Source organism: Cotesia glomerata, linkage group LG5 (genome assembly GCF_020080835.1).
Source record: "Cotesia glomerata isolate CgM1 linkage group LG5, MPM_Cglom_v2.3, whole genome shotgun sequence".
Taxonomy (NCBI): domain Eukaryota; kingdom Metazoa; phylum Arthropoda; class Insecta; order Hymenoptera; family Braconidae; genus Cotesia; species Cotesia glomerata.
Genome location: NC_058162.1, coordinates 21,639,324 through 21,657,078, shown reverse-complemented (window position 1 = coordinate 21,657,078; position 17,755 = coordinate 21,639,324). Strand labels below are relative to the sequence as shown.

The 17,755-nt window shown below is 28.3% G+C and overlaps 2 protein-coding genes across 3 annotated transcripts; one reads left to right on the top strand and one right to left on the bottom strand.

Annotated features, from left to right (window-relative positions):
* Positions 1-916: 916 nt before the first annotated feature.
* On the top strand, positions 917-10,363 carry LOC123264747 (G-protein coupled receptor 143-like). Of its 2 annotated transcripts, XM_044728191.1 has the most exons (7): positions 923-1,495; positions 1,753-1,864; positions 6,997-7,088; positions 7,160-7,338; positions 7,418-7,745; positions 9,930-10,041; positions 10,272-10,363. In XM_044728191.1, the coding sequence occupies exons 1-7, from the start codon at positions 1,346-1,348 to the stop codon at positions 10,277-10,279; spliced, it is 981 nt and encodes a 326-aa protein (XP_044584126.1). In that variant the 5' UTR covers positions 923-1,345; the 3' UTR covers positions 10,280-10,363. The 2 variants fall into 2 exon arrangements, with proteins under 2 accessions (XP_044584125.1, XP_044584126.1); XM_044728190.1 differs by lacking the exon at positions 10,272-10,363 and having other exon boundaries at positions 917-1,495; positions 9,930-10,145.
* Positions 10,214-17,748, bottom strand: LOC123264746 (A-kinase anchor protein 10, mitochondrial). Its single transcript, XM_044728189.1, has 10 exons — positions 17,462-17,748; positions 16,570-17,359; positions 16,379-16,502; positions 14,083-14,216; positions 13,858-14,008; positions 13,611-13,728; positions 13,295-13,472; positions 12,769-12,842; positions 12,652-12,704; positions 10,214-11,104 (listed from the first exon to the last, which is right to left on the bottom strand). Exons 1-10 carry the CDS (start codon positions 17,484-17,486, stop codon positions 11,015-11,017), a joined length of 1,737 nt encoding a protein of 578 aa, XP_044584124.1. The 5' UTR covers positions 17,487-17,748; the 3' UTR covers positions 10,214-11,014.
* Positions 17,749-17,755: the final 7 nt, after the last annotated feature.

Sequence of the window (17,755 nt, the reverse complement as noted above, 5' to 3'; positions counted from 1 at the left end):
TAGTTGCCAGATAAGTTTACTTAATTGAAAAAAAAGAAATTCTTGAGACTAAAAATTTTAATGAAATTCCACCTGTAAAATATCTCATACGTAAATAGATTCTTTTTATTTTGTGTTTATACAAATGTCGGCTATTATTTTAGATATCGCCTTCGAATTTTTCAATCTTTATTTCGAAGAGCGGATTATTAGTTCTGCTGTTTATACGGTTTAATATTTACTTTCAAATAATTGTAATTATAATATAGAATACGTTTTGTGTTCATTGAAAATTTATCGATAAATTTTAAAATTTTGATAATATTTTTGATTGCGATTTTTGTTACATCCATGATTTATTGAAAAAATAAAATTAAAAAAAAATTAATTTTTTGATTTTTTTCAAAATATATTTTACTGAAAGTAAAAATCAAAAAAAATATAATATCTACAAAAAAATTTTTTTCATATAAAACAGTTTTCAAAAGTTAAAGAAGTAATGTCTTATTTTTTGTTTTAAACAAAAAAAATTGAGATTTTTAATTCAATACGAAAATTAAAAATTTATATTTATTTATTTTAAAAATTAAAAATTTATAAAAAATATTTTAACTAAAAAAAGTTTTTAAATTTAACTTAATATTTTTTCTTTAATTTTTTAACATTTAAAATTTTATAAAAAATTTCAATAAATCAAACTAAAAATTGAATATTATTTTTTGAATTAAAGTATAGAATTAATAATTAGAAAACGAACAAATTAAAATGAAGAAAAAGTATATAATAAATCATAAAAAAAGGAAAGTAAAATGTGGTTTTGATGAAGGAAACAATCGATCGATCATGATCTTGTGGGGTTTCAAGGTAAGATATCTTGTCCGGTTTAATAAACATGCATACATGTATATATAACATAGAACTCATAAATATGTATTAGTTTAAAACTTTTTGATGTGAATGTGAATGTAAATATGAGTGTACTTATATTATTATCCCCAACAAAACTAAAACCGGTTGTTTTGTGTTTCATCGACAATTCTTTAATATTTAATAATACATCACATAATACACAAGTGCATTTCACAATAATAAAGAAATATTTGTTTTTTCCGACTATTGTTTCCACAAACTAGAGTTTCGAGGCAGTTCTTATCAACAACGTTATCATTCTTCTGTTCTCTGTTTATCTCAAAGTTTTTTCGTCTCAGATTTTTTACATCAGATTAAGAAATGTCTTCAATGAGGCATCAAGTTTGTCAGTACGAAAGTTACTCTAAATAAGTTGGTGTATTTTATTAATCATAATATGTACTTATCTGTTTTTGTGCCGTTGGATGTTGGATTTATTTTGTAAAAAGTGACAACGATGGCCGATCCGACAATCCAAACATTTTGTTGTAAGCACAACAATAATACCGATATGGCTATTATTATAATGCAGGAATTCAATACCGATGTTTATAATGTTGTTTGTATGTTGTCATCAATTATTGGAATAATTGGTGCTATCTATCAGGTAAAAAAGTTTTTATTAACTATCAGTTATTTTTATTATTAAAATTTAGATGAAAATTAAGTCAGCCGACATTTGAAAATTTTTAGAACTTTTTTTTTATTAAAAAAATTATTGCAAAATAAAAAAAAATTTTCATTTGTAAAAAACTTAAAAAACTCTGAGTGAAATTTTTAAAAAATATTTTTTAGTTTTAATTTAATAATTAAAAAAAATCAAAAAATTAAAAACGTCGGCTTACTTTAGTGTTATAAATTTAGATATTACCCAGAGAAGAAGTTTACAATCAATATCGCTGGCAGAATTTTTCTTCTTCAAGAAGTCGGAAGATCATTATTTGGCTCGCTGTTGCTGACTTATTTGCATCACTAGGTAATTTATTTTTACTAAATATAGCTACTTTAATTTCTTTTTTAGTTTAATTTAAAAAATTAGGTTAGTTTTCTATAATAATGAATTTTTTTTATTTTATTTAATAATAATGAATTATGTGAAATTGAATTTTTAAAAATAAAATTATTAATTAATTATATTCGGAAGGAAAAATTATTTTTAATAAAAATTAATTGCGATAACAAAAAAAAATAAATTTAAAAAATTTGATTAAATTCAAAATTTTCAAAATTTTGTATTTTTGTAATAAAATTTTTCAGAGAAATAATATTACAAAAATATTGTGATATATATCGAAATATTAAGCAATTAATAATCTAGTGATCGTTTTTACAATACTTCAAACAAAGTATTGTTTACAATAATTCAATTTTTTTAAAAAGAAACTTGTTTGAACGAGTAAAAACAAACCTAACCTCTAACTTTTTTTGTTATTTATAGCTTCAAATTTTTGAGATAAAATATTAATTAAAAATTTTAAGAGTTTTAAAGCTCACTTTTAAAAATTTTAAATGAAATATAATATTTTTAAAAACACATTATAGATTAAAAAATTAAAACTCAGCATATCATTGTTTATCAACAGACTCGATAGAGTCTGGCGCCAAGTTCCGTTCTCAAGCCAGACTACCGAGTGTGTATATACCGTAAGCAGAACGGTTTTTTGAGGTTACAAATTTTTTTTCAAATTTATTTTGATTTTTTTTTTATATGATATTTTATAATAGTAGTTCATGCTTTTTATTACGCGTATTACTTGATTATTATCAATTATCTTTATAATTTCTATTTAAAATTATTAAAAATAATCAGCACAAACTATAGCGACCCAGATTTTTAGATTTTAACTTTTTTCTTATGTAAAGAGCGGACGGCCAGAGACTAAATAATATAAGGATGCATGCTAATCTTATAATAGATGGGAAACTACAGTGAAAAAAAGATATTTGACAGCTTGCAATTACACACGCCAGGCAGCGCAAGAATAACTTTTACATGAACTATAGCTTAAAGGGGATAGTTTGCCACCGGAAATGTATTAAATTAAAATTGTCAATTTTTATTATAATTACAAAAAATACTGAAATCCGAACAAAAACAGTTTCACTGTAAAAAAATCACGCCAAGTCCACGTTCATAAGACTATTAAGAAAAAAAAATTTTATTTCTTTACAAAAAGATATAAAATAAAAAATTAAAAAATCCAAGTAACCGATATGGTTGTATATGATTTTCGGAAATTAAAAAAAATTTTGTTGTGAATTTAAAAATTAAAAGAAAGAATTTTAGAACGTACTTGGTGTGCGTCATTGTATACTTCAATTTTTTTTAAAAGTCCTAGTAGATAGATTTTAGGAATTTCATAAAAAGTGAAATTTTTCGTAACCACGCACACTAAATACGTTCCAAAATTGTTTCTTTTAATTTTTAAATTTACAAAAAAATTTTTTTTAATTTCCGAAAATCATATACAACCATATCGGTTACTTGGATTTTTTAATTTTTTATTTTATATCTTTTTGTAAAGAAATAAAATTTTTTTTTCTTAATAGTCTTATGAACGTGGACTTGGCGTGATTTTTTTACAGTGAAACTGTTTTTGTTCGGATATTCTACACTTTAGTAGTTTGAAGTTGGAACTAAAAAAACATTTTAGTTCCAGTATCCAGTAGTATAACAATAAAGTTAGCCGACATTTTTTATTTTTTGATTTTGCTTAATTTATTAAACTTGAACTAAAAAATATTTTTTTTTTTAAATTGCACTTACAGTTTTTCAGATTTATTACAAATGAAATTAAAAAAAAAATTTTTTGTAATAAAAAACATCACAGTATGAAGTTTTCAAAATTCTCATATTTTTAGTAAACTCAATTTTGAATTTATCTTAAAAAATTAGGACGACGATTGACCCTAAAGGCCATCCCTGCAACTTCCCGCTAATTTTGTACTTAAGCGCTCAAAATTACACACTACATTCTTCGAGCTCAAAAATATGATTATAGTGTCATATTATGAGCTCTCCGAGCCAAAACTCTAATAGCAGTTTAATAAAACACTTTTTATTTTCAAACTTTTTGAATTTTCAAACCGCAATAACTTTTGAATGAATGAACCAATTTTCACGCAGTTGGCAGCATTCGACACAGTTTTTGAAGCCTCATAAAGAATCTTTGAGTATGAATTGATCGAACTAGGAATTTCGGAGTGATTCCGAAAAAACACTTTTTTCGGTTTTCTTTCGACAACGATAACTCACGAACGAATCAACCGATTTTAACCGGACTGACGGCGATCGACGTGGCTTTTTGATTTTAAAAGAGCTGATTAGTTTTTGGAATCGATCGGTAGGGCCGTTTAAAAGTTATTCCAAAAAAACCACTTTTTAAAAAATTTTTTTTTGTAGTTTTTTTGGGATTTCTCTAAATCTACCGGTCCGAATCGTTCCAAAGTATATTCAAAATCTAAATTTGGTCAAGCCCTTTCGAATGGCGCCTAACGCGAAGAAATCGGTCGAGCCGGTCAAAAGTTATGAGGGTCAAATACATACACACACACACACACACACACACACACACACACACACATACATACATACATACACACACACACATACATACACACACACACACACACACACACACACACACACACACACACATACATACATACACACACACATACATACACACACACACACACACACACACACACACACACACACACACACACACACACACGGTAGAAACCATCAAGTTGAGAGTCGGAGAACAAGAAATCACATCACAACCATTTATCCGTTATCTGGGAGTGATGCTGGATGCACGACTCAACTTCAAACAGCAGGTGGAACATGTCAGTGCCAAAGCGTCAGTAGTGAGGGCTAGTCTCGCACGGCTGATGCCTAACATCGGAGGCCCAATGCAGAGCAGGAGGCTACTATTGTCATCAGTAGTCACATCAGTGCTCACTTATGGAATATCCATTTGGGCTGATGCACTGGAAACCCAAGAATCATGGAGAAAAGCTGGACCAATATACCGACTGAGTGCCCTACGAGTAGCTAGTGCCTTCCGCACTATATCAGAAGAAGCAGTGTGCGTCATTGCTGGAACCCTACCTCTTAGAGTTCTAGCAGAGGAAAGACGGGCCCTTTACCAACGAAAAAGGTCAACTGCACTGAGCCCGGAAGAACTTAGAATTGAAGAACGGCAGAAGAGCATAGGCCGATGGCAACTACAATGGGATGCTGCAGAGAAGGGTAGTTGGACGCACCGTCTCATACCTCGGATCGACATTTGGCTTAACCGGAATCACGGTGAGGTCAATTACTATCTTACGCAGATGTTGTCGGGACATGGGTGTTTTCGAGAGTATCTACACCGCTTTAAGCACGATGACTCTTCGGAGTGCCCGTCCTGCCCAGGAGCTGCTGAAGACGCGGAGCACGTCTTCTTTGTATGTCCTCGTTTCGATCCACAGCGTGAAGAACTGGAGAGGATCCTGAACCAGAGAATGCAACCAGATTCACTAGTAGAAGCAATGTTGTCATCAGAAGCTGCCTGGAACGCTACCAACACGTTTGCAACAGAAGTCCTTAAACACTTGTTCCACCGAAAGAAAAAGAGCAAATAGCAGAAGATAGAAGGAAGATAGTTAACACCTTAGCCACCAGAAGGAAGAGCAGTAGCTAGATCCTCCCTTCACGAAGTAATGCCTGACGGCGGTTTCCATGAGGGATTAGAGGAAATAAGGAAAAGGGGTTTAGGGTTTAGTGGGTAGGGGCGTTAGTGTTGAGTTAGTATGACGCTGCGTCGAGTCGCCACATATCCAGGCCAAACAGCTATGCCTAGAATCCGTAAAAAGGATTCCCCCCCCCTACAAAAAAAAAAAAAAACACACACACACACACACACATACGGACATCATTCGATGAAACACGATTTTTCTAATTTTCAAACAGCTGTAACTTTTTAATAAATCAACCGATTTTTACGCGGTAGGCGACGATCGATGTGGTTTTTTGAGCTCTATAAATGATTCTGAAAAAAAATTGATCTAATGAAAAATTTCGGAGTTATTACAAAAAAACACTTTTTTCGATTTTTTTCGACAACGATATCTCACGAACGCATCAACCGATTCTGACGCTCTATGTGGTGATCGATGCGGGATTTCAAGGTTAAGAGCTGATTAGTTTTTGAAGTTGATCGGTTTAGCCATTTCGGAGATATTTAAAAAAAATGAAAAAAAAAACCAACTTTTTTTGTCTCTTTTTTTTTCACTTTTTTTGTAATTTCTCGAAATCTACTGGTCCCGATCGGTTCCAACTTACAGGAAATCTAAGTTTGGCGAAGCCCTTTCGAAAGACACCAACCGCGATGAAATCGGTCAAGCCGTTCAAAAGTTACGTGAGGTTTACATACACACACACACACACACACACACGCGCGCGCGCACGCACGCACGCACATACATACAGATATACGGACATCATCGTGAAAATAGTCAGGAAAGCTTCGTAGGACCTCGAAACGTCGAGATCCGATGAAAACTCGATTTTCGAAAAACGGGGTAAAACCAATAACTTCCCGATTTTTGAAAATTTTCAATTTTCTTAGCGGGAAGTTAAAAATAAATAAATAATTCAATGCAATATAATTTATTTTATAATACTGAAATTTACAGAAATCTGTAAATTTTTTGGATTTTTATAGCAACTGATTTATTAATGATATTAAAATTAGCAGTTACTTGATAATTTTTTTATTTTATTTAACAAACAAATTTATTCCAAAAAATTATTTATAAAAAATTTCATTTTTAATTTTTTTAAATTTCTACAAGTCAATTTTTTTATTCATTTTTTTTGCTATAATTTTTTTATTAAAATAATTCTTAGAATTATCAAAAATCTGCTAAATTAATTTTCATGATTTATTATGAAAAAATTAAAAAAAAATAACATCTAAAAATTTAAAAGAATTACAAGGGCAAATTTTTTTTATAATTGATTTGTAATAAAAATAAAAAAAATGTTCAGATGTCTGCTGATTTCAGTATTATTTTATTTGATAGATTAATTACTTAAAATTTTTTTATTTTATTCAGGAGTATTTCTTCGTTCAATATTATGGATTAATTATAAACCAATAATGCCAGCAACAGACACGTCAAATGTCATATTTTGCGCATTGTCATCAGTAAGATCATTAATTAAAAAATAATAAAAAGTGTATTCTTTATGAGTATTATTTATTTAAAAATACTCCAGGCATGGACACAATACTTTTACATGTCAACCTGGATTTGGACACTGTCTTATGCGATAGACATGAAGCTATTGCTGAGTGAACGACCAAGTAAATATGGATGGTATCACGCAGCTGCTTGGATTTGCCCTGCACTATTAACAACATTCGGATTATCTATTCTTTACATCCCAGAGGCAAAGTAATACATTCAAATTATTTTAATCACATAAATAAAAAAAAAAAAAGCTACTTAAATGAATAACAAAAAATTTTCCCAGTTGCCACGAGTCAATAACAATGAGTACAGCTATTTTACGAATTTTACCAAATTACTGCGTAACTTATTTATTGTTGGGCATTGTCATGATCGTTAATCCAGTATTATATATATCATCAACCAAAGATTTACAAAATGCAGTCACATGTAGTATGGCACAGATGACTGGACGTGAAAGGAAACTTGTGCAAAGTATTCAAGTTAAATTTGCTATGATTAATCTAGTTTATTATGTTTGCTGGCTGCCTAACTTGATTAATGGAATACTTTTGTGGACACTTTGGTTTAATTTGCCCGCTAAAGTCATTATTGCGCTGTGGTATGTCATGGTAAGCTCATTAATGAATTCATGTTATATTATTAAGGCCTAAAACGAATTGAAAAATTAAATTATTTATCATTTTGATAATTGTAAGGTAAAGTACCCAGTACTTGAACACTTATAAAAATGGGACCAGTATTTGAACAGACTTTTCGAATTGTTATAATACAAAATCCGTAAATTTATGATGAGTACTATGCGCATACTATAATTATTCAATGATAGTGTAATTGATTTCTGTAAGTTTTTTCAATTATAAATCAAAACAATTATATTCTTGATAACTTAAAAGTTGACATGTCGAGAATAGCCGATAGATGCTATTTTTTTCATGAAAAGGGTACCAAACCGTAAACCGAACGATCAGTAAAAAAAAAAACGGTATATCATTTTAAGTAAAAAAAATTGTACCACCTATTGAAATAGTCTTTTTTAAATAATACAGATTTTTTCTAAGAGATAAACTATAATTTTTATGTTAAATTTTAGCGTCTAACTAAATCTCCAAATTTTCAAAGCGGTACCCAGAACTTGAACAAGTTGGAACCGTATAATTTTAACAGCACTCTACCTTCTAATAGGTTTATAGACTAATGATCAGCATTGTGATTTATATTAATTACTGCAAATTAAATAAGTTTTATAGCTAAAAATTAGTGTAGTTTAAAATTATTGAATGTTTTGAATTGAGTTTATTTGATTTATTATTGAAAATTTGCGTTGTCATTCATAATAAATGTAATTAAAAAATTAAATACAAATATTCCTCATTTTTAAATGAACATATTAAATATTCATAGTATTTATTTTTAATATTAATCAATAATATGTTATAATTCTTTTGATATTTCAATAAAACATTGAAAATTTTTGTTGTGCCTTTTGCCATATATTTTATTAGTTCAACTACTGCTCCCGGAGTGTTCAACGACTGCGGCTTGTCAGAATTGATTGTTCAACTACTACTCCTTTCATAGTCTATCTTAAAAACGTTGTCAAACTATAAATATTCAATTATCTTTGTTATTTTGCGCTTCAATCAATTCAAAATTATTTATATTTTCATGAAAATCACTTATTTAAAGTAGGGTCAAATACATTTTACTTTGAAACCTGTTCAACTACTAGTATAGGTACTTTACCTTAGCCGTTTAATTTGTAAATTAATTAAATTTCAATGTTTTTTGTAAAGAAATTCCAATGATAATTTGAAAAAAATCGTTTTATAGAGTCTAATGAAAAATTATGTGAGTTGTACGGAAAGAACAAGATGACACTGGATATCATCCCAGATTATACTCAGTGATATCTGTGGTGAAAAAAAATGTCAGATGGTAGCTAGAAAAATCCAGATTATACTGCGTGATATCTGGATTATACTTATTGTAATCTGGATCATACTAACTACTATCTGAAATTTTTTTTCACTCAGTATAATCTAGGATGATATCCAGTGTCATCTTGTTCTTTCCGTGTATATGATTGGAAATAAAAAGCTACTTAATTTCTCAATTTGGCTTGAAAATATTTCGTAAAATAATTATTACAAAAATATTTTTCATATAACCTGCATTGAAAATGTGAGTTTCATTGCCTGTTAAGCCAACCGAAACTAGACAATTTCAGACCAATGCGACTGTGCCGGGCAGGTATCAATTATTTCTTCCCGGCGGACAGAAAATGACGATTTTCTGTCCGCGAGGTGAAGTTGCAGCTTTATTTTCAATCCTATCAATTGTTTGTTTATTTTATACCTTTATAATTGTCATTCTAACCGTTAACTGTACTGACATATTATAATTCTGTTATTAAGCATAAATAAGAATGATAAAAGAAAACTTGTCAATTTACGAATAATGTTTGGTAAAAAATAAACTATTACTTTCTATTTTATTATAAGTTTCATAATAAAATGGTATTTTCGCTGTTCGTCTGAAACTATCTAGTTCTGGTTGGCTCCAGACATTGAAACTAGCATTTTTAATGCAACTTATATGAAAAATATAATGTGTGACGCGGGATGAAACACGATTTCAGACCGAGTGATGCCAGCCCTCGCTTCGCTCGGGCAGGCAACTTCACTGGTCTGAAATCGTTTTGTTTCATCCCTAGTCACACAATATACTATTATAAAATAATTATTACAAAAATATTTTATAAAATAATTATTATAAAAATATTAATATTTTAGGCCGCAACAAACCCACTACAAGCGTTTTTCAATGCAATAGTTTATCAGCGATGGGGTAAACGAGAACGATTTTTTTCATGGTGGAAAAAGTTGGGTCAATTGATGACAACTGGTAAATATAACAACAATGAATTGAATGAAGTATCACCATTGTTGACACCGCAATATGAGTGCTGTACACCGCACACGAGTATAAACGGCTCGTCATCTCTATGAAAATTATAAGACTGATTTTATTATTTCTTAATTAAGTTAAAATCAACAAATAATTTTTATACATTGTATTTAAACTGTTGATGTAATTTATAATTTTATTATCTATTTATTTTATTTATTATACAGGTACGTAGACCATCCTTTATACAACACAGTCATTCTTATACACATGAGACAATAATTGTTAAATTTTCAGTGAATTTTCAATTCTATTACTCAAGTGAATTAAATTTTTTTAATTAACATTTTATCAAATTGGATGTTTAGCACCTTCGGATTTTTTTTTTCCTGATTTAAAAAATAGTTTCTCTTATTTATCTAATCGAATACAATACTCGTTTTATAAGATATTAATTATAATTATCAATACATTTATATATAAACTTTTTTATAATAACTATTGATAAGAAAATGACAATAAATCGCACGAAAAATTATTTACATTTCTCAGTAATCATAAAAGAAAAAAAAATCTTATCAAAGTCATGGATGATATTATTGGAAGAATTTTTAGTAAAAAATATTTTTATTTAAAATAATAATGCCACTAATGGAATAAAAACTTTACAAGTCTTTTATAATTATTAAATAATCCTGAACATAAGATAATGATAACTAAAATAATAATAATAATAATAACTGTCAATAAAAAGTTTTAAAAACATCAAAAAATACTATGCAGTAATCTCAGTTAAATAGAACGTAAAATTTATATGTAAATAAAACAGATAAATTTTAGTACGACACTTGGAAAATCGGCGATTGATTTTGGCACGAGAAGTCTCGTTTTTTTTTTTTTCAGTAACGGCAGCAAATAATCTTAGTAAATTAAGATTTTATACTTTACATAAAAAATAAATAAATAAAATTCAAGATGGAAGTTCTGGTACACCCAAAGTAAGCGACGTTATCTCACGTACAATCATCTCTGCTATTTTCCACGCTAATTCTTCTTTAGCCTATTTGTTTAAATTATTAATTAATTTTTTATGATAATAACAACAATAAATCATAAAGAATAAGTAAAATTATCGGTAATATAAAGTTATAATTATTGATATAAATAATAATAAATACATAAACAAACTCAATTTAAAAGTAAGATAATTATTTACAAGTGGGATCAACCCATGCTAGCCTATGTTAAACTTTTTTTTTAAAGTGAAACTTTTTTTCTATCGCCTCAAAATTTTTCGTTTATCTATCGCATGTCGTTAAAAAAATTATATCAAACAATAAATTCTTAAATTATTGGTGAAAAATCATAATTGATTTTTAATCAAACCACCGTTAGTTTTATTACACGGACTAATGTAATCCATCTATCAAAAACTGGCAGAAATTGAAATTCTTAATCTTAATAAAATCATAATTCGGTAAATGTTTTATAGATTAAATTAAAGACGCAATTTTATCAGAGTTAAGATAAATTTTCAAGAAATAAGCTATCTTATTTCAATTAAATGTTCTTTAGAAATAAAAAGACAGAAAATGCAATTTTCACTATCTTCAGAAAAATTCAAATGGTTATTATTTCTAAAGTTATTTATCGACTTAACTCATCTTTGAACTTATTTGAGCTAATCGTCTGAGAAACATGTGTACTAAATTTCATTAAGATTCGTTAATAACTATAATAGTTATTATAAGGACTATAAGCACAATTGCGGCAATATGCTATGAGCTATCGTTTCACAGAAAAAAAAATGTTCTTGAATCAGGTATATAATTTTGAAAATCTTAATATTCTTGATTTGAGTAAAAAAATTTTTGATTTAAGAGAATTTTTCTTGATTTAAGGAAATTTTACTTGATTCAAGAATTTTTCGTCTTGATTCAAGACAATTACACTCTTCAAAATTATATTCTTGGTTCAAGAATTTTTCTCTTAAATTAAGTTAATTTTTTTTTCAGTGTTCATTTACCAATTATCGCTAGAATTAAAAATACGAGTTTAATACTCTAAATTGATTAATTTTCCGAAAAATTTTAGTTGAATGTCAACAATCCAAAAAAAGTTTCACTTGCATCGTGGTCTCATAAAACCACACAGTATTTTTTTTTTTTATCAAATTGATCAATTTTTTTTTTTCAATTATTCGTTTTTTTATACTTTTCAAAAAAAAAAAAAAAATATCTCAAAAACATCAAAAAAGAATAAAATATAAATTTTATCCAAAAACATGAGCCAAAATTTTTTCAAACTTTTAAAGGCAAAAAGCTGTCGAAATCTTTATTTTTTCCTTTCACGACATTTTTTATCATAAATGCGCCGTAAAAACAAGCAGAACAAAAAAAAAATTTGAAAATGTTAATTTTTCACCTCGTTATGGCCCAAAATGGGGTCGACCCCACTTGTAAATAATTATCAAAAGTAAAAATTCAATAACTAACTTCAGTGATTGTCTTTTTCCCTAAGATTTATTTTATATTGATATTATATTGATAACTATATGGAACACGACAATAAAGATCAATAATAATTAATGTAAATATATAATTTTACCTTATCTTCTTCCATGTGGATAAGTCTCTTGACTGCTCGTGATAAACGAGATTCTGGAAAGCGATAATTTTTTTTTTAAAAGTTATAACAAAATAATAATAATAATAATCAATTTACCATATTTACGATGAGGATCTCGTTCTATTTCAGTGACGAATCGTCCCATACTATCAACATATCCGACACTCAAACTAAAAAAATATAAATTATTTATTTATTTATTTATTATTTAATGTCAATGCCAAGGCAGTATAGCCAAATGGTAAAAGTATACAAAAAAATTATAATAAAGTACACGTATGAATAATGAAGATATAAAATTTCAAAATTTTAGATGTTCAAAAAAAATCTTTTTTCTTAAATTTAGAATGTAATTATAATAAATACAAGAAAAGAGTAAATTTGAATAAAAAAATTAAAGAGTTAAAATTAAACTCAGTAATGTAAAATACAAATTGACAAATTAAGATGATAAACTCATGTAACAAAAATGTGTGAATGAATATCAATAGTTTAAAATTAAGATTCATTGTCTCGCTCACGCTTTATGAAGAATTTAAAAGCACTAGTCTTGAATGTGTTTAGGCTATTTAATTGATGATTTAAATTAGAAAAAATAAACCGTAAAATCGTTAACCATTACCTGTACTTATGACGTTTCCAGAGAGAATCGGGATCATAAAGTTGCCGAGTATCAATATTTAAACTATCATTTATTTTATTATCACGTGATGAACGATTATCATCCTCATTATTACTCATTTGTGATGTATCGTGCATTCCTAGGCTAAAAATACTTATTTCACTGCTACAATCAGACTCTGAAACAATTACGATTCACATTAATGAGACTTACAAGTTGATAAAAATTAAAGGCAAATATTTTTTATCGTTAATTAATTATTTGCATCGTTTTAAACTTCAACGAAATGATTAATAATAATAATAATTATTATTACCTGCTCTTTTCAAACGTTGATGGGAGTGAGAAGCACAAGCGCCACTTTGAATCGCGCTGATTAACTCTGATAAGTATTTGTAATACAATTGGGAAGATAAGAAGGCAGGTAGATAATGCTGCAATGATAAAATTCTGATAAGTTTATCACCTCTGTTATTCTATTTTCATAACTAGTGCCAGTAATTATTCCGATGATAGTGAAATGGTACGTGACATAAATTGAAAAATAAAAATAATCATCTTACTTTTGTTAAAAAATTATATACAATTATACTGGGTTTGTCGAAACAATCTGGTTGTGGGCCATCATCGCCTTCGCGACATATATTTTGTTCTATTTCAAATCTTATTTTATCTGTGAAACCCAAAGGCATTGTCGCTTGGAGACTAAAATACCTAAATTCAATAATTAGCTATTATATGATCCTTCAATTTATTTATCATTAATTTTGTGAAAAGTGAGTACTTACTTTTCATATATTACGAGAGCGTCAGCTTGGGCTTCCGTTGGGTCACTAGTCGTTTTTGCCAAAAGATTTTGCTTGTAATTCACTGCAGACATCCAGAAATCCAGTAACTCTCGTTTGTTCTCTACTTCCATAAACTAAATAATTTTATTAATTAAAAGTTTATTTAATTTAAACCCTATTTAAAAATATTCATTGAAAAAAATTCACTATCATAAAATTTGAATTTTTTTCAATAATTTAAATTGATTTCAATTTTTCAGTATATATCTATAGATATATTATTTGCATAGAACGAATTTTTTTAATTTTTTTCAATAAATATTTTTAAAAAAGCAATGTTTTCATTAAAAAAAAAAAATTATATCAAAAAATTGATAAAAAAATTTATCAACTCATAAAAATTCTTTTTCAAGAGAAAATTCATCTTTAGACTTGAGTGTAAATATATATCTTTAGACTTGAGTGTAAATATATATCAATTTTCTAGATCATATATAAATAATTACAAAAAAATACATATTTTCTTAAAAAAATATTTGAAATCTGTTAGCATTTTTTAAATTTATATTTTAAATAAATATTTTTTTTTTTGTAAAGTTCTAGTAGTGTGTATTTTATTAAACTCATCCTATTCAAGTTTTATCAAGTCGTAACAGATTATAACTTTATCTTCAATGTCAATTCTGACAGGCAAAAACTAACAGCTGTTTCCATCGAGCAATTATAACTCAAAGAATATTAGATGAAAAAAAAAAAAAAAAGTATCCGTTTCAGATTTAAATATATCCAAAAGAAAATAATTTCTTAATATATTATTCTGGAGTAAAAAGATGATTAACCCGTTGAGGTCACACTTCTTAAAAATAACGTAGAAGTCATACTTGGTCTAGTTGACCCCATGCATGGAAAAAATTGTTACTACTTGCGTTCTTGTCAATATTTTCACCCAAGCTGTATATGACAGTAATTCTTAACACTTCCGTTAAGTAACTCAATCGTTTAAAAATTTTTTTTTAATTGGGGGGCGTCCATTAATTACGTAAGGTGTTCTAGGGGGGGAGTGGATCATGCTAAATCTTACCAAATCTCACTTAGGGGGAAGGGGGGGGGATCTTAACAAATATCACGTAATTTTTTCTCTAGCAGAAAGCAGTGTAAAATTGCGTGAAAAAGTATTTCTATAATAAAATATGGCCAAATTTGACACAATACTGTTTGTCGTATTCGTCTGAACCCTGCAGAGCAGCAAAGTAGCGCTCGATTGTTTAATTTGATTATTGATCGATAGGATTCACTAATTTTTTAGGTATAGTATTTCTTTAGAAATCTATCGGTGGTAGCCGATCTCATGTCGTAATTTTAATACAATTTTGTCATAATATGTTGAATTATCTTCAATTTAAACTATTGTTCGTCGACTTTTAATACTTTTTTCAATTTATTTCGTAGTTGAGAAAATTCAAAAAAAATCAATAATAAATTAAATTTTAGCTTTTATCATCAAATGACTTTTATATGTAAAAAACCCTATTTTTTAGGTAGATGTCTTTAAATATCTATTTGCTGTAGTCAGTCTCATATCGTTATTTGCAAAAATATAATAAAAAATAAATTTTAGGACATTACGGCCTTTTAATAACGTGTTTTTTTCAATATTCAAACAAGAAATCTACCTATCCATGTCGGGTGTAGCCGAATGGCACTTTTTTTCTCAATAATCCAACCCGTTTACAGCCAAAACATAAATTTTGAATAATCTCGCGTGAGATTAGGGGAGGGGGGAGGGAGTTGAGGAAAATCTTACGAAATCTTATCAAGGGAGGAGGGGGGGGGGGGGGTAAAAAATTCTCAAAAATGCCTCACGTAATTTATGGACGCCCCCTTGTTTAATTATAAAAAAAAATGCGAGAAAGTCAAATTTCGAAAAATTTGACTTTTTTTACTAAAAACTTCATTTTTTAAGATAAATGAAAATGATTTTCGGGGTTCCACTCCGGATATCGCATACTTTAAAAAAAAAGTGGTGTCATGTCGAGCTTTTCAAAAAGTATATTGATTTGTGCAATTAAAATCGTAAATTTCCATGAATCTCAAAAAATCAAACAATAATAGATGGTACCGCAGATACAATTTTGAATGATATCTTCGAAGCAAGAGCAACTAAAAAATTGCCTCGAGTCATTTAGACCCATAATGACCTCAACGGGTTAAAAAATAAAAAGTTCTAAAACCTTTACATTTTTATTTGAATGAAAATTAATCAACAAAAATCTAATTGATAAAAATAAATTGTTACCTCCATAAAATAAAATAATGCTGTTTCGTTGAACAATATATCAGCTAATTTAACATCACCACTCGTTAAAACATCTATTTGATGCTTACAATGAAATTCACTTCGTAAAAAATCATTAATATACCTGAAACAATAAAATAAATATAATGAATAACTCAATTAACAATCATAACAATAAATAAGTAACTTACTCATCTTCCAAAACTTTATAAACAATCTTTTGCGCCAAGAGTAACCCATTAATTAGCATAACTGCATTTAAATTATTCGCAGCAGCTTCAATTTGGGCTTTAAATTCAACCGTAAGCTCTCCCAATCTCAAATTATCCTTAACAATATATCTATTATAAATTTTCAAAGCGTCCTGAAAAACACTAGACATTCCTTCACTATCACCATCATGACTTTTACAATTCATTGAATTATCTAACATTAACCTAGTCTTTGGTCGTTGATTATTTTCAAAGTCATTATTATCCTTATCTTTACTATCCTCATTATTATCATTATCACCATTACAGCCGGTTTTCAGACAATTATCATTGTCATCAGCCGTAAGATTATCATTTGAATTAATATTATTGACAATAATATTCTCATCAGCTGTTTCCCTGACAAATTCAACCTCCATCCAGAATTTAATTAGCGCTAATTTACCTCGGCTCTCCATGAATTGCATGAAGTACCCAAGCGCATCTTTGTCATCGAGTATCTCACTCAATGTTTTGGACAACCGCGAGCGTGCTGATGATATTTCTATTTTTAAACTGTCACGTATCTCTTCGTCATCGTCAGCTTCCTCTTCTTCTAGACTACGAGACGCTAATGGTCGTGATAAAATAGATGATGTTGCTCCTATCGACGATGACGATGTTGACGTTGACAATGTCGAGCCTCTTGTCAGCGGCGAACCATCAACAAATGACTTTCCAGAGCTCGTTGACTTGGCAGGTGAGCTTTGAGATTTAAATTTGTCTCTACCTAATTTTAATTGAGGTTATTGTATTATTATTAGTATTTATTAGAATTTCTAAAAGTAAATTTTTGTAATTTAGTTTATTTATTATTAGTAATTATAGTTACCTGTTTTCTTAAAAAATTGTAACATTATTAGGTACCAGTGAAACCATTGTAAACAAATCTATTATAAGTGTCAATTGTATCTGAGTTACCACGCAACGTAATATGTAATGTATCTTTATTTTTATCCTCATAAATATATAGATATATATATGTACATATATATTTACTAAGTTACAAAATTACCCAACTTTTAATTACATCAGCAATTGATTTTTAATAAATGTTATTCTGATAAATTAATTTTTAATATTTATATTTATGGACAGATGCAATTTATATCACGGAATCATTTTT